At 47.2% G+C, this 17407-nt stretch overlaps 1 protein-coding gene across 2 annotated transcripts; it reads left to right on the forward strand.

Annotated features, from left to right (window-relative positions):
* Positions 1-1539: 1539 nt before the first annotated feature.
* LOC142910383 (baculoviral IAP repeat-containing protein 7-B-like) lies at positions 1540-15463 on the forward strand. 2 transcript variants are annotated; one of them, XM_076059992.1, is made up of 6 exons: positions 1540-2078; positions 3597-3750; positions 6271-6370; positions 8841-8901; positions 10477-10528; positions 11156-15463. In XM_076059992.1, the coding sequence occupies exons 1-6, from the start codon at positions 1755-1757 to the stop codon at positions 11350-11352; spliced, it is 888 nt and encodes a 295-aa protein (XP_075916107.1). In that variant the 5' UTR covers positions 1540-1754; the 3' UTR covers positions 11353-15463. The 2 variants fall into 2 exon arrangements, with proteins under 2 accessions (XP_075916107.1, XP_075916108.1); XM_076059993.1 differs by having other exon boundaries at positions 11159-15463.
* Positions 15464-17407: the final 1944 nt, after the last annotated feature.

Below are 17407 nucleotides of genomic sequence, written 5' to 3' on the forward strand. Positions count from 1 at the left end.
GTCTGAGGTCACCGTAAAAATACAATTAGTTAAGAACCGACATGACTTTACCGAAAGAACCAAGAAGATTAATCCCTGCAGTCACGACAGCTTTAAATCGAAATCTATCGTGTAGTGTTGAGTCTATGGTGTAGTGTTGAGTCTATGGTGCAGTGTTGAGTCTATGGTGCAGTGTTGAGTCTATGGTGCAGTGTTGAGTCTATGGTGCAGTGTTGAGTCTATGGTGCAGTGTTGAGTCTATGGGTAGTGTTGAGTCTATGGTGCAGTGTTGAGTCTATGGTGCAGTGTTGAGTCTATGGTGTAGTGTTGAGTCTATGGTGTAGTGTTGAGTCTATGGTGCAGTGTTGAGTCTATTGTGCAGTGTTGAGTCTATGGTGCAGTGTTGAGTCTATGGGCAGTGTTGAGTCTATGGTGCAGTGTTGAGTCTATGGTGTAGTGTTGAGTCTATGGTGCAGTGTAGAATCTATGGTGCAGTGTTGAGTCTATGGTGTAGTGTTAAGTCTATGGTGTAGTGTTGAGTCTATGGTGCAGTGTTGAGTCTATGGTGCAGTGTTGAGTCTATGGTGCAGTGTTGAGTCTATGGGCAGTGTTGAGTCTATGGTGCAGTGTAGAGTCTATGGTGCAGTGTAGAGTCTATGGTGCAGTGTAGAGTCTATGGTGCAGTGTTGAGTCTATGGTGCAGTGTTGAGTCTATGGTGTAGTGTTGAGTCTATGGTGTAGTGTTGAGTCTATGGTGCAGTGTTGAGTCTATGGTGCAGTGTTGAGTCTATGGTGCAGTGTAGAGTCTATGGTGCAGTGTAGAGTCTATGGTGCAGTGTAGAGTCTATGGTGCAGTGTTGAGTCTATGGGTAGTGTTGAGTCTATGGGTAGTGCTGAGTCTATGGTGCAGTGCTGAGTCTATGGGTAGTGTTGGTTTTTCTCACACCAGATAACCCTCGAAACTCCGTTTGGTACAGGACCATCCAGACTGTGTGTGCCCCCTTTTATTGCTGTGCATGAGTTTGTCAGAAGTGACAGACTGAACTGTTTAATTTTTAACACGTAGGCTTTGGCGACCAATATCCATAATAGAGGTTGTTCTGTTTACGTGACAACCCTTACCAGTTGGCCGTGTCGGGTGGTGGCGGGTTTAACATTAATATATTTAAGTGATCTAACCCACAAAAAGCCTTTGTGTATGGATGAATTGTTTAAACCAAACATTTCAAGTCACTTAAATATTTTATTTTGATTTAAAGCTTTCGTGACTGCAGTAATTCATATTCTTAGCTCTTTCAGCAAAGTCACGTTGAAGGGAAACAATAAAATAATAAAATATATACAAAACAATAAAATTCTCACGACGTTTCGACCATAACATAACGACCGTTTGTGTTATGGTCGAAACGTCGTGAGAATTTTTATTGTTTTATATGTATTTTATTATTTTATTGTTTGCCTTCAACGTGATTTTACCGAAAGAGCTAAGAATATCACTAAAAGATGTCCGTTTTTAATGACGCTTGCCGCCCCAACATTTTTGTTCCCGCATTCAGGAGCCATCGAGGGTGACAACAGGGGTCGTGCCATTTCCCATCGCCGGTTTTTAAACTACCCGTCGAGCTACGAGCCCCGGGATCTCTTCGACGCCTTGAAAGGAGGAGAAGGCCTCGACGTTTCTCGAGCGATCTTTAACAAGAGACCCCCGGGCGGACTCGTCCCTCGCAAAAGCATTCTTTTCACCCCAAATCGCCCCGTATTTTTCCGCCGGGTCGATGCCGAACGTCGTAGACGTTCGGGCCTCCCGCAGGGCGGCGGCGGCGAGACGCTCCGCTCCCCCGACGCCCCACTTCGACCGGATCCCGCGACCGTCGGCCTCGAAGATGCAGAGCGAATCGGCCAGGCTGCTGTCGTTCTCCAAGGGGTGGCCCCGGTCGTCCCCCGTGCGGCCCGCGGACTTGGCGCGGGCCGGACTCTACCGCATGGGCTTCAGCGACCTGGTGGCCTGCTTCCGCTGCGGCGGGACGATGCATCACTGGGAGGAGGGGGACGACCCCGCTCGGGAGCACGCCAGGCACTTCCCCGCCTGCGCTCGCGCGGTGGGTGATGCCAGCGACGGCGCCAGTGACGTCCTGACGCTTGTTTTGGGGGGGCGAGGCCGGGTCTTTCCTAAAACTAGTGCGGGGTGCCGCTGAGAATTTGCAACGATTGGCACGAAGAGATGTGCCTCGGGGCTCTGGGTACCGATTGGAGATGATTCTAGGCGTGTTTAGACGACGATGGCGAACGAGCGGAGACCCTTTGGCTCGTTGAATCCATTGACGCGCATTCGCGATCAGATTCGTGTTATATTAAAAAACGATAGTCCAAAAATAAGTGTGAACATTTCTTTGTAAGCACCCTGTGCTAACACAGTTATTCTTGACCTGGCGAGGGCCCTACTCAGCGCTGCGATGACGTAGCTATTTGGTTTCAGATGCCGACCCTCTCCGTCACGCAAAGCAGCGACGTTGCTCAGCGAAGCGGGCTCAGCATCGTCGCGTGGACATTTATATTTGCCGAATACCCTCGCACGTGGCCTGTATTCTAAATGCGGTGGGGAAAAACCAGAGGTCCCGGGTAAAAATCCACGTGACCACGGGGGGAACAGAGAGAGAGAGAGAGACACGGAAACTCCAAATAGGCAGAAGCAGGTGTCAGGGTCGGGTTTCAAGCCCATGACCTCCTGCATACCAGGCGAGGTCGTTGACATCTCCTGGCTACCGCTGCACCCTTGTAGATGAGTCTCAGTTCTTCAATGCTTTGTGCCTGTAACCATGTTCAGTGATGAGACTTTCCCGCTCCCCGCGCTGAAGAGTCGGCTCGCTCATTTGACAGCAGAGCCACGGCAACAAAATCAATTAAACTCTGCCCACCGTTGTAAAGACGTTGCAGCTGCCGTGCCGTAGAGGCGGTCACGTGGATTTCGGATTAACCGAGGCAACGTATTTGTTCGGTTTAAGCGCCGCGTGACTTGTAATAAAAACGTCCAAGAATTAACCAATGTTGTATAAACTGTTTTTAGATTATTTGGACTTCAGGGGAATATCCACGAGTTCTTAATCTCTGTCAAAATCGCAGGTGTGCGGTTCATCTGCAAATCGAATAAACCGCGCACGGATCATCCAGAGTCTACTGTAATTCAAATCAAGATTCTACTGTAATGTTATCTTCTCTATAAATTCCCCCACCTGTTTTATATGCCGGGTCTTGAAAATTTTAATAAAAATGATAAAATGAAATAAAATTTGGAAAAATGCGTAATTATCCGAAATAATGTTAATTGATGTAATTATGCGCATAGGTTATGCTAGTTATGGAGATGTAATCGTATTAAGTCATGTAAATGACTTAACCTTTTTAGGTCAGTCTAAAAAGGTTTTGTTTCGAAGATGTCGTTTAAAAAAAAACGATTCCAATGCCCTCACGGCTTCCTGGGGAGCCGTTCCAAAGGGCGGGGACAATTCGATGAGCTCACTGCATCACCGTCGTCGCCATTGACGCTGTCGTCACAGTCGTCATCGTCGTCACCATTGTCGTCGTTGCGTTTGTTTCTGGGTGGTGCCTTTTCCCCGCAGGCCCCGTTGCCGCAGGCCACTCAGGATGGCCCCGACTCCGCACTGTGTCCAGAGATGCGTTCGTTCGGGGCGCGAATCAGATCTTTCGCGAGCTGGCCGTACACCGCCAATGTGTCCCCGCATGAGCTGGCCTACGCAGGCTTCTACTATTCCGGTACGGTTTGTGCTGCTGCTGCCGCTGCTGCTGCTACGTAGAAGTGGGTGGAGGCCTTCCCCGGTGCTGTAGTCGTCCCCGTTTTGTGGGGGGAGGGGCGGCTCTTTGGGGGGCAAGCGCCACGGTGGCTCGGAGATGTTGACTACCTCGCCTGGAAGGCAGGAGGTGGTGGGTTCCATCCTGACGCCTGATGCGTATTTGGAATTTTCGTGCCTCCCCGTGGTCGCGTGGATTTTTTCTGCCGGTCCTCCGGTTTTTTTCCTCGCACATTTAGAAACACGCGTTTAGAGAATTTGGCTGCGTTTAAATTATCATGCGATAAGCCACTTCGTTGAGCTATCGTTTGTGAATGCCAGGTGGTCGCTTCTGAAAAAGAGCTGAATAGCAACTCAATGGTCCTAACACCTAGTATCATAAAATAGTTTCAATGTTGGTTAATAGTTTTGGTCAAACACCTGAGGGAGGTCAGAATCAGAATATTTATCTATACTGGAGGAATCCATTGAGCTGTGAAGCTGTTTTTCGCATGATGTCCAGTCGGGGCATGGGGGGTAAGAACGTCACGGCAACGAACAGTTTACAAAAACACGATAGGAGTGCGAAGTCCTGTCGGTTCCAAGCGTGTTGTAGAGTGCGTACACGAAACACGGGGAAGGCCTTTACAAGTTGTATAATCTCATGCAGATGTAGATGACGCTGGTTCTTCACGTTCTGTAGATGTAGATGACTCGGTTCTTCACGTTCTGTAGATGTAGATGCCGCTGGTTCTTCACGTTCTGTAGATGTAGATGCCACTGGTTCGTCACGTTCTGTAGATGTAGATGCCACCGGTTCTTCACGTTCTGTAGATGTAGATGCCGCTGGTTCTTCACGTTCTGTAGATGTAGATGACGCTGGTTCTTCACGTTCTGTAGATGTAGATGCCACTGGTTCTTCACGTTCTGTAGATGTAGATACCGCTGGTTCTTCACGTTCTGTAGATGTAGATGCCGTTGGTTCTTCACGTTCTGTAGCTGTAGATGCCGCTGGTTCTTCACGTTCTGTAGATGTAGATGCCACTGGTTCTTCACGTTCTGTAGATGTAGATGACGCTGGTTTTTCACGTTCTGTAGATGTAGATGCCACTGGTTCTTCACGTTCTGTAGATGTAGATGACGCTGGTTCTTCACGTTCTGTAGATGTAGATGCCACTGGTTTTTCGTATTCTGTAGATGTAGATGCAACTGGTTCTTCACGTTCTGTAGATGTAGATGCCGCTGGTTCTTCACGTTCTGTAGATGTAGATGCCGCTGGTTCTTCACGTTCTGTAGCTGTAGATGCCGCTGGTTCTTCACGTTCTGTAGATATAGATGCCACTGGTTCTTCACGTTCTGTAGATGTAGATGCCGCTGGTTCTTCACGTTCTGTAGATGTAGATGCCACTGGTTCGTCACGTTCTGTAGATGTAGATGCCACCGGTTCTTCACGTTCTGTAGATGTAGATGCCGCTGGTTCTTCACGTTCTGTAGATGTAGATGACGCTGGTTCTTCACGTTCTGTAGATGTAGATGCCACTGGTTCTTCACGTTCTGTAGATGTAGATGCCGCTGGTTCTTCACGTTCTGTAGATGTAGATGCCGTTGGTTCTTCACGTTCTGTAGCTGTAGATGCCGCTGGTTCTTCACGTTCTGTAGATGTAGATGCCACTGGTTCTTCACGTTCTGTAGATGTAGATGACGCTGGTTTTTCACGTTCTGTAGATGTAGATGCCACTGGTTCTTCACGTTCTGTAGATGTAGATGACGCTGGTTCTTCACGTTCTGTAGATGTAGATGCCACTGGTTTTTCGTATTCTGTAGATGTAGATGCAACTGGTTCTTCACGTTCTGTAGATGTAGATGCCGCTGGTTCTTCACGTTCTGTAGATGTAGATGCCGCTGGTTCTTCACGTTCTGTAGCTGTAGATGCCGCTGGTTCTTCACGTTCTGTAGATATAGATGCCACTGGTTCTTCACGTTCTGTAGATGTAGATGACGCTGGTTATTCACGTTCTGTAGATGTAGATGCCACTGGATTTTCGTATTCTGCAGATGTAGATGCAACTGGTTCTTCACGTTCTGTAGATGTAGATGACGCTGGTTCTTCACGTTCTGTAGATGTAGATGACGCTGGTTCTTCATGTTCTGCAGATGTTGATGCCACTGGTTCTTCATGTTCTGTAGCTGTAAATGCCACTGGTTCTTCACGTTCTGTAGCTGTAAATGCCACTGGTTCTTCACGTTCTGCAGATGTTGATGCCACTGGTTCTTCACATTCTGTAGATGTAAATGCCACTGGTTCTTCACGTTCTGTAGATGTAAATGCCACTGGTTCTTCACGTTCTGCAGATGTTGATGCCACCACCTCCATCTATTGTGAGGCGGTTGAACTTACGACTCTCGGTCCGAACGGGCAACTGGATGGGTTTGTTTATCTCTGAAAAGTTGACAGTGTCGATATGTAAGGGAGAGGTCCCTGTAACGTGTTTTCTATTTTGAGTAGGTCACGGAGATCTTGTGAGGTGCTTCAGCTGCGACGGTCATCTACAAGAGTGGGCGCTGGGAGACAGCGCTTGGCATGAGCACGCAAAGTGGTTTCCCAGGTGAGGCGTTTGGCACCTGCTGCTCCCGTGAAATGTATATATATACAGTGAGGGAAAAAAGTATTTGATCCCCTGCTGATTTTGTACGTTTGCCCACTGACAAAGAAATGATCAGTCTATAATTTTAATGGTAGGTTTATTTGAAAAGTGAGAGACAGAATAACAACAACAAAATCCAGAAAAACGCATGTCAAAAATGTTATAAATTGATTTGCATTTTAATGAGGGAAAAAAGTATTTGACCCCCTCTCAATCAGAAAGATTTCTGGCTCCCAGGTTTCTTTTATGCAGGTAACAAGCTGAGATTAGGAGCTGAGATTAGGAGTACACTCTTTAAGAGTGTGCTCCTAATCTCAGCTCGTTACCTGTATAAAAGACACCTGTCCACAGAAGCAATCAATCAATCAATCAAATTCCAAACTCTCCACCATGGCCAAGACCAAAGAGCTCTCCAAGGATGTCAGGGACAAGATTGTAGACCTACACAAGGCTGGAATGGGCTACAAGACCATTGCCAAGCAGCTTGGTCAGAAGGTGACAACAGTTTGTGCGATTATTCGCAAATGGAAAAAACACAAAAGAACTGTCAATCTCCCTCGGCATGGGGCTCCATGCAAGATCTCACCTCGTGGAGTTGCAATGATCATGAGAACGGTGAGGAATTAGCCCAGAACTACACGGGAGGATCTTGTCAATGATCTCAAGGCAGAGGGACCATAGTCACCAAGAAAACAATTGGTAACACACTACCTCAGGGGTCGGGAACCTATGGCTCGCGAGCCAGATGTGGCTCTTTTGATGATTGCATATGGCTCGCAGATAAAACAAAATATTCTCACTTGTTTTAATCCATCCATCAATTTTTCACTGCGCATGTCCTGTTCAGGGCTGCAGGAGCAATTGTCCATTATTTTAATTGGATGATACTGGCCTACGTATGCATGTGAGCAGTCATTCTCACATCTTAAAAACATCAAGTCCAACCTACGATCACGTTTAACGGATGAAAGCCTCAACGCTTGCATGAAGCTTAACCTCACCAAGTACCAACCCGACTACAAAGACATCAGCAAATCCATGCAGCACCAGAAGTCGCATTAATGGTGAGTGTTATAACAACATTATTTAAAAGAATAAATTTAGAGGCTTATTATACTGACATTTAGTTGAATTCACTTTTAAAATATATTATATGGCTCTCACTGAAATAAATTTCCAAATTTTTTGCTTTCATGGCTCTCTTAGTCAAAAAGGTTCCCGACCCCTGCACTACCTCGTGAAGGACTGAAATCCTGCAGTGCCCGCAAGGTCCCCCTGCTCAAGAAAGCACATATACATGCCCGTCTGAAGTTTGCCAATGAACATCTGAATGATTCAGAGGACAACTGGGTGAAAGTGTTGTGGTCAGATGAGACCAAAATGGAGCTCTTTGGCATCAACTCAACATGCCATGTTTGGAGGAGGAGGAATGCTGCCTATGACCCCAAGAACACCATCCCCACCGTTAAACATGGAGGTGGAAACATTATGCTTTGGGGGTGTTTTTCTGCTAAGGGGACAGGACAACTTCACCGCATCAAAGGGACGATGGACGGGGCCATGTACCATCAAATCTTGGGTGAGAACCTCCTTCCCTCAGCCAGGGCATTGAAAATGGGTTGTGGATGGGTATTCCAGCATGACAATGACCCAAAACACACGGCCAAGGCAACAAAGGAGTGGCTCAAGAAGAAGCACATTAAGGACCTGGAGTGGCCTAGCCAGTCTCCAGACCTTAATCCCATAGAAAATCTGTGGAGGGAGCTGAAGGTTCGAGTTGCCAAACGTCAGCCTCGAAACCTTAATGACTTGGAGAAGATCTGCAAAGAGGAGTGGGACAAAATCCCTCCTGAGATGTGTGCAAACCTGGTGGCCAACTACAAGAAACGTCTGACCTCTGTGATTGCCAACAAGGGTTTTTGCCACCAAGTACTAAGTCATGTTTTGCAGAGGGGTCAAATACTTATTTCCCTCATTAAAATGCAAATCAATTTATAACATTTTTGACACGTTTTTCTGGATTTTTTGTTGTTATTCTGTCTCTCACTGTTCAAATAAACCTACCATTAAAATTATAGACTGATCATTTCTTTGTCAGTGGGCAAACGTACAAAATCAGCAGGGGATCAAATACTTTTTTCCCTCACTGTAAATATTCACTAATTATCTGTTCCCCAACACATCCATCGCATTATATAATAATGATGTGTTCCCCGATACATCCAACGCATTATAAGATAATAACAAAATCATAATAAACGCGATAAAATAATAAATATAATGTGTTCCCCAATACAACCATCTCACTATAAGATCATAATATAAATAATAATAATGATGGTGATGTGCTCCCCAATACATCCACCACATTATACCCAGCCGGCATAACGTAATGACCCCCCCCCCTCTTCCCGCGTCGTTTGCTGAACAGCTGCGCGTTTGTTGGACGACAGAAGGGGGAAGCTTTCGTCCGCGGGTCGATGCGGCCGCCGGTAACAAAACATTTTCTCGCCAACTTTTGGTTTCGCAGGAAAATCGAGTTTAACGCCGGCGTGCGAACACGCCGCACGTACGATTTTTTGTTTCGTTTTTTAACGTTGACCTTGGTCAACTCCGGTCGTTGAACAGACGAGACTATCCTCGTCTCTTGATGGAGTTTATCAGGGGTCTTAAACACAAATAGACTCAAACTTAAACTTCGCAGGCAGCTTGAAATGTTGTTCATCATTCAGGGGTAAAAATACAAAAATAATGTGGTTTTATTACCAATATGCTCATTGTAAATATAGTAGTGTGTATAGTATAGTAGTGTATAGTGTAGTGTATAGTGTAGTGTAGTGTATAGTGTAGTGTATAGTAGTGTAGTGTATAGTGTAGTGTATAGTGTAGTGTATAGTAGTGTAGTGTATAGTGTAGTGTATAGTGTAGTGTATAGTAGTGTAGTGTATAGTGTAGTGTATAGTATAGTAATGTATAGTGTAGTAGTGTATAGTAGTGTAGTGTATAGTGTAGTGTATAGTATAGTAATGTATAGTGTAGTAGTGTATAGTAGTGTAGTGTATAGTATAGTAGTATAGTATAGTAGTGTATAGTATAGTGTATAATATAGTAGTGTATAGTGTAGTGTATAGTAGTGTAGTGTATAGTATAGTAGTATATAGTGTATAGTGTAGTAGTGTATAGTATAGTAGTGTATAGTGTAGTGTATAGTAGTGTAGTGTATAGTAGTGTATGTATAGTAGTGTATAGTAGTGTAGTAGTGTATAGTGTATAGTAGTGTAGTGTATAGTATAGTAGTGTATAGTATAGTATTGTATAGTAGTGTATAGTGTAGTAGTGTATAGTAGTGTAGTAGTGTATAGTAGTGTATAGTGTAGTAGTGTATAGTAGTGTAGTAGTGTATAGTAGTGTATAGTATAGTAGTGTATAGTAGTGTATAATAGTGTATAGTAGTGTATAGTAGTGTATAGTGTAGTAGTGTATAGTAGTGTATAGTAGTGTATAATAGTGTATAGTAGTGTATAGTAGTGTAGTAGTGTATAGTAGTGTAGTAGTGTATAGTGTATAATAGTGTATAGTAGTGTATAGTGTATAATACTAGTACAGCTCACACCGGTGTGTTGGAGAGCCAAGCCACAACATTTAGAATCTGAGTATGACGTTTCACCAGTAATTACAACAACAACGAGCTTCATCAGGCGACGGCCAGATTAAATGTACTCTATAACTATATATAACTATGGGGATAATCGGTGTTTTTGGCATAGAGATCCACGGAATTTTTTTAATTTTATCTTTTTGGATGCTGCGCGATTTTGAGCCGTCTGCAGCTGCCCTGCCCCCCGTCGTTAGCGGCGACAATCGAGAGCCGGCTCTTGTCGTTCCGTTTGGTTTGCCGACACGCCGATTGCAAATCGAGCGCAGAGTAACGGTGCAAAAAGTCGCGATCGTTTTTAACGCGAGCGGTCGTCGCTTGCGTAACTTATCCATTTTTGTCGGTTCTTCTGCGTGACACCGGCGATGATTCTTACACGCGACGATGTTCATCTTTATTTGTCGGTTTAAAGGCTCCGCTACCGGGACAGACGCCGCAGAGTACAACCGCGGAGATTGAGCACGGTAAGACGGCGGATCCCTGCGCACTGTATCAGACCCTCACCTGATACAGGTGAGGGTCTGATACAGGTGAGAGTCTGATACAGGTGAGGGTCTGATACAGGTGAGGGTCTGATACAGGTGAGAGACTGATACAGGTGAGAGTCTGATACAGGTGAGAGTCTGATACAGGTGAGGGTCTGATACAGGTGAGGATCTGATACAGGTGAGAGTCTGATACAGGTGAGAGTCTGATACAGATGAGAGTCTGATACAGGTGAAAGTCTGAGCCAGGTGAGAGTCTGATACAGGTGAGAGTCACGACCTCATGTATACCAGACGAGGTGGTCAACATCTTGCCAACTTTGCGCCCCATATGTAAGCAGTCTGGTGATGATCGACCATCACTTTTTGAAACCGCTGAAAGTGTGTGCGGGTGTGTCTCTGTGTGTGCGTCTGTGTGTGTGTGCGCTTGCGTCTGTGCGTGCGCGCGTGTGTCTCTGTGTGTCTCTGTGCGTCTCTGTGTGTCTCTGTGTGTCTCTGTGTGTCTCTGTGTGTCTCTGTGCGTCTCTGTGTGTCTCTGTGTGTCTGTGTGTCTCTGTGTGTCTCCGCGTGTGTCTCCGCGTGCGTCTGCACGCGCTTCGTCCACAGCAGCGCCATCGACTGAGGAGCTTCTGGACAAGCTGGAAGAGCGGCTGTCCTGCAAGGTGTGCATGGAGCGCGAGGTGTCCACGATGTTCGTGCCGTGCGGACACGTGGCCACGTGCGGCCACTGCGCCCTCTCCCTGAGCCGGTGTCCTGTGTGCCGCGTCGCCGTGCAGACGTCGCTCCGGGCCTTCATGGTTTAGGCGGACGGCCGGGCGAAGGAGGAGGAGAGAGAAACGACCGCCGGGGATCCCGACCGCCCGTGGCTTCGACCGTTGGGGCGAGTTCGTTGATTCACCCATCCCCTCTCCCATACCGAGGCATAAGCCGGTCGCTGGCGAGCGTTCGGCGTTCGTTTTTTCCGCACAGGGAGGCACGGGGAGGGCAATTTCACTTGGCCACCGGCCTCCACCCATAGAGCAGCCTTTTTTTGGGGGGGTTTCCAGAATGTAAAAGGGTTCATTGATAATTATCAGTGTGGTGGTTTTGAAGGCGTACGATGTCAGACTTGGAAAGTGAAGGAAGTAAAGTTTTAAGACTGTTCTGTAATCTTTACTTTAACCGGATGGTACGCATAGGTTGCACACGTTAACAGTTTCTACATTTGGGAGCTATTACATTTAGAACTCTGTGGAGCGCTTATTGCAACGGGTGGAAGGGTCAAAGATTGCGGTGATTTTAAGGCGTACTTACATGTGTGAGTTATTACATTTATAACTCTGTGGGACAATGCAATGGGTGGCATGGGAAAGCGTTAATAAGAGTGCGTTGATTTTAACGTGTGCAATGTCAGACTTGGGAAGTGACGAAGTGAATGTACATGCACATATACACGTGTAAGCTGTTACACGTGTAACAGCTTACACGTGTATATGTGTAAGCTGTTACACATGTAAAGCTGTTACACGTGTAACTCTGTGGATCGCTTATTGCAATGGGCGGAAGGGTTAAAGAGTTGCGGTGATTGTAAGGCGTTTGGTGCTAGACTTGAAGTGAAGAAGTTACGTTCTGTAAATCTTTACTGGAACTGGAATGTTACGCAGAGTTCACGTGCGTAAACATTTTTACGTTTGTGAGTTATTACATTAATAAGTAATATTTTAAAATACTTTTTTTTTTAAAACACTCTTTAATTAAATGTACCCTACTGGTAACGGAATAACTCCACGACTCCAGGAAGTGGCCCCGAGGCTTGGCCACGACGTAAGGGGACCGTGGAGATTTACAGCCAACGACGTCAGTTGAGCGTGGACAATTACACCCAAGACGAAACATAACGTGTTAAAAAAAGATTGTTGGAAAATATATTTTTTACGCTAGAATACAGTGTTGTCATCATTATGACATAAGTATACCACATTGGTAAGTGGGTTAAGATTGAGTTACTATATTTGATGATACTACAACAACAACAGACAGAGTGAGTTCATACACAGCGTGTGCAATAATAGCCCCATGGAGCACTTATTGCAATGGTGATGTCATCAAAAATTTAATTGTCGCGTTCCACGGTGGCCGCTCTTTGTCGGTGGTGGGGAGCGGTGGGGGGTTGGTGGAGCGGTCAGCGCTACCAACGCCGGTGATCAGCCGAGTTCCATTCCCGCTCACGGCCAACGCCACAGTGATTGCGATCATCTGAACAACTGGTCCTGGGCCTCCCCTAGGTCGACTTGGCCTCGAATGAGTGCCCGCTGCGATATGTAAAGACATCGCCACTGGGGAGACAAAGGCGGCTGTGCGTGGTGTTGACCACCCCACCCCCCCCCCCCCACCCTCGTGTGCCACAGTGCCGGTAGCCTTCATAGCTGCTGCTAATCGCTAACAGCACTTGCCCCAACAGTCTGTTAAGGCTACACGGGGAGGGATCTTCATAGCTGCTGCTAATTGCTAACAGCACTTGCCCCAACAGTCTGTTAAGGCTACACGGGGGGGATCATCATAGCTGCTGCTACTCGCTAACAGCACTTGCCCCAACAGTCTGTTAAGGCTACACGGCGGTGGCTGGGGGATCTTTGGGGCTGTGTGTGGACGGCTTTGTGTGTTCCTCGCCGCTTTTGTTTCTAAGAAGTGCCAGGTTATTTTTCCATCGGTCGCGTGAGAGATAATTTTTGGGGACTCGTTAACCCGCTGCTGGATTAGGGCCCCTCGGCGCGCCTCGTCCCGCGGGGGTTTGTGTTGGACTCGGCACTTGGCGAAGAGAACGCCGGAGCAGTTCCCCCCGCGGGAGATTGGTCGCGGGCAAATTTAGATTCGCTGCTCGGAAATGTTGAAAAGGTCGAATCCGTCCTCGGCTGCGACGCTCGCTCGTTCATTCAGCTCCAGCAGCAGCGTCCGCCTGCACCGAGTTTCTGGCTTTGCCGCTCTTAACCCAGAGTTTTTAAGCGGCTGCTGCGTTGAACATCGTCGCGCGTAGTGTAAACTAAATATATATACACACAGCTTCCTGAGAATGTGTTAAGTTGGGGAAACGTGATTATTTTGCGCGTTTAAAACACGGACGTTGTAAAACATCCTTCAAGGTTTTGATTTAAAGCTTTCGTGACTGCAGGGATTCATATTCTTGGTTCTTTCGGTAAAGTCACCACCACGTAGAAGGGAAACAATAAAATAAATAAAATATAAAACAATAAAATTCTCACAACGTTTCAACTGCAACACGAGCAATCATCATCAGGTGTGAAAACCACATAGCACCACGGAGAGCGATTTGGCAGTTGTTCAGACCGCATTCCATTCTCTTCCTCTCCCCCCTCCTCTTTTCCGAACATAGATGGACTCGTCCATTTGAACAACTGCCAAATCGCTCTCCGTGGTGCTAACGTTAAAAAAAACTCCACTTTTTAAAAATTTTCTTGCTGTGGTTTTCACACCTGATGATGATTGCTTCTTGTGTCGTAGTCGAAACGTCGTGAGAATTTTTATTGTTTTATATTTTTATTATTTTATTGTTTCCCTTCTACGTAGTGACTTTACCGAAAGAACCAAGAACATTCTTCAAGGTTCTTTCGGTCGAGCGACGTGGGGACAAAATAAAATAAATCACGACGTTTCTGTCGCAACACAAGTGACCCCCCCATCAGTTGAACTGTACCTGTTCCGCCTGATGACGGGCGCTTGTGTCGCGATGGAAACGTGGTGATGTATTTTATACACCTACCACGTGATGACTTTGAGAGCGTAGATCCCTGCAGTTTTCACGAAAGCTTCAAGTGAAGATTCTCAAGGCTGCTTTCAATGTTGCGTTCAGTCAGTGAAACGTCCGCACATTCGAGTCGAGTGCCCATTAATGGGCCACGCAAGGCCCAACGCGTAGGGCCGAGGCTTCGCTCTGTGGCTCGTTTGATCGTCTCGTTATTAAATCATTTTTGATGTCACCAGAGGACTTGGGAGTCTTGTTGTGTTTAGACTGCAGGAGCGGTGGGAGGGGTTTTAAGAGCTATTAAATTGTCTCTCTCTGTCTCTGTGTGAGTCTCTCTCTGTGTGTGTCTGTCTGTCTATGTTGTGTGTCACTCTCTGTTTGTCTCTGTGTGAGTCTCTCTCTCTGCTTGTGTGTCTGTCTCTGTGTCTATGTTGTGTGTCACTCTCTGTGTCTCTGTGTGAGTCTCTCTCTGCTTGTGTGTCTGTCTGTGTGTCTATGTTGTGTGTGTCGCTCTGTGTGTCTCTGTGTGTCTCTCTCTGTTTGTCTCTGTGTTGTCTCTCTCTGCCTGTGTGTCTGTCTGTGTGTCTATGTTGTGTGTCTCTGTGTGAGTCTCTCTCTGCTTGTGTGTCTGTCTCTGTGTCTATGTTGTGTGTCTCTTTCTGTTTGTCTCTGTGTGAGTCTCTCTCTGTGTGTCTGTCTGTCTATGTTGTGTCACTCCCTGTGTGTCTCTTTGTGAGTTTCTCTCTGCTTGTGTGTCTGTCTGTGTGTCTATGTTGTGTGTGTCTCTCTCTGTTTGTCTCTGTGTGAGTCTCTCTGCTTGTGTGTCTGTGTGTCTATGCTGTGTGTTACTCTGTGTGTCTCTGTGTTGTCTCTCTCTGTGTGTCTGTCTGTGTGTCTATGTTGTGTGTCTCTCTCTGTGTGTTTCTGTGTTGTCTCTCTCTCTCTCTGCTTGTGTGTCCCCGTATCTATGTTTTGTCTCTCTCAAATTTATCAATCGTTGGAAGAACGTAATCAACCAGGTGGGGCGTTGATTGTTTTGTTGGCCGACTCTGTGTTATATTGCATTATATTTCCAAGTTTACTATGTTTGTTCTCATTCATTTGTACCTGATGATGGTCGCTTGTGTTGCAATCGAAACGTCGTATTCTATTATTATTAAATTTCTTTACCATTACGAATTGTCTGGGAATCAAAGCCAAGCAAGTTTCTTACCACAGTGACCGCACGAGACGTGAAACAAACGCTGCACGTGTAGTGGGTGCAGGGAGATTGGAGACGGCGTGTAGAGGCAACACGTTGATTTAACGACAACGGTAACAGCAATAGTAGCGGTCCCTAACACAAAGGGGTGACGGCCCCTTAACCCGCTACCTGGGGGTGGTACGGCCCCCGGACAAGCGTGGCCTATCACTGGGACCACGGGCTCTCTCGCCTCCGGCTAACCGTGACCTAGGGGAGGCTACACTAACCCGACCCAGCCAAGGTACGGGTCTCGACCACTGTCTCGCTCGGTCCCGGCCCTTACAAGGACGTCGGGACCCGGGGGCTCCCAGGGTCTCACCACTAGCCTGCTCGGTCCCGGCCCTTAGAAGGGCAGCGGGTCTGGGGGAATTGATAGGACGAGTGGAAATGAAGTAACCTCTGAGCTATTTTAATTAGTCATTAAATAATACAACAAAATTAATGACATTCAAAAAGTAATTTACATTAAACACGTATTAGAACATTGTAACTTCAACCATCTCTTAAAGCAACGTGTATTACTAATTACTCATTCGTTAGCCCCCATTACTCAATCGCGACTTCACGCTCATCAGCCAGCCATCTCAGTCAGTCGACCCGTGGCACCTGGGTCTGCTCCGTGACCTCCTGCCAGCGGGCGTTCGACACTTCATGTGGCCTCAGGGTGCACATAGCCTGGCACAAGCGTCGTGGTGACGTCACCGCCACTTAGTGGCGAATGGCGGTTGTTGTTGTTGTTGTATGTGTGTGTGTGTCTGTGTGTGTGTATGTGTGTGTATGTATATGTGTGTATGTGTGTGTATGTGTGTGTATGTGTGTGTGTATGTGTGTGTGTATGTGTGTATGTATGTGTGTGTATGTGTGTGCATGTTGGTATGTGTGTGTGTATGTGTGTGTGTATGTGTCCGGCAAAACAACCCCCTACCTCCTCGCGGTGCCGGACGAGCAACTCTGTCGTGGACAGTGCTGTGGGGGGAGATCCAATTTTGATTGGCTCCTCCCCTCATGGCATATGTGTCCACCACAGGGGCTAAACGGGGGCTCTGGACGGGTGCGAGGGGCTGGTAACCCCTCCACCTTCAATTAATTACCACGAAACCACGAGGTAAACTGAAATATGTAACTAATAAGCTTGTGCCGGAGGCCCCCGGGAGCCAGGCGTCTATGACGTCTCCTGGCCAAACCCCAATTGGCGGAGCCAGGAAATTGAATATCCACCCTCGGGGCTCCTCCAGAAACAACGAAAAGCCACTACGGGTGGCCACGTGGAATGTTCGAACGCTCACTGCGGAGGAGAGGCTGCCACTCCTCTGTCGGGAGCTGGACCGGTACCGCCTGGATCTATGCGGCATTCAGGAGGTCCGGTGGACCGGCTCTGGCTCCTGCCACCATGAGGGGTGGACAGTCCTCTACTCGGGGCAGCAGACTGCCAAACAACACGGTGTGGCTCTTCTTTTGAACAAAAGAATGAAGGGGGCGTGGGAGCGTGGCGGTGAGGTGTGGGAAGCTGTAAGCCCCAGGCTACTTTGGGCTCGCCTTTCCATCAACCGGAGGCGAGGAATGGTGGTCGTGGTTACTTATGCCCCCACCGAAGATGAACATCCGTGGAGGGATGCAGGCAAAGCCGATGAGTCAGATGCCTTCTATGACCTCCTGTCACAGGTGCTGGCTAAAGTGGCCCCTCCGGATAGAGTCATCATGTTGGGTGGCTTTAATGCCCGAGTTGGTCATGATACTGGCACCTGGTCTGGAGTGATTGGAGGGCATGGGCCAGATCAGCTCAATAACAACGGTAAGAGGCTGCTAGATTTTTGTGCAGCCCATGGGCTTGTAATTACCAACACGCTGTTCCGGCATCGGCGCATCCACACAACAT

Source organism: Petromyzon marinus, unplaced genomic scaffold (assembly GCF_048934315.1).
Source record: "Petromyzon marinus isolate PM22_M1 ecotype Great Lakes invasive population unplaced genomic scaffold, UKy_Petmar_22M1.pri1.0 PM_G_Scaffold_142, whole genome shotgun sequence".
NCBI classification, from domain to species: Eukaryota; Metazoa; Chordata; class Hyperoartia; order Petromyzontiformes; family Petromyzontidae; genus Petromyzon; species Petromyzon marinus.

Excerpts from the sequence above, each read along its gene's own strand:
- LOC142910383 (XM_076059992.1), top strand. The coding sequence starts at position 1,755 with ATGCCGAACGTCGTAGACGTTCGGGCCTCCCGCAGGGCGGCGGCGGCG. Across the intron at positions 2,079-3,596 it reads TCCCCGCCTGCGCTCGCGCG|GCCCCGTTGCCGCAGGCCAC; the intron begins GTGGGTGATGCC and ends TTTTCCCCGCAG. Across the intron at positions 8,902-10,476 it reads GCGGGTCGATGCGGCCGCCG|GCTCCGCTACCGGGACAGAC; the intron begins GTAACAAAACAT and ends GTCGGTTTAAAG.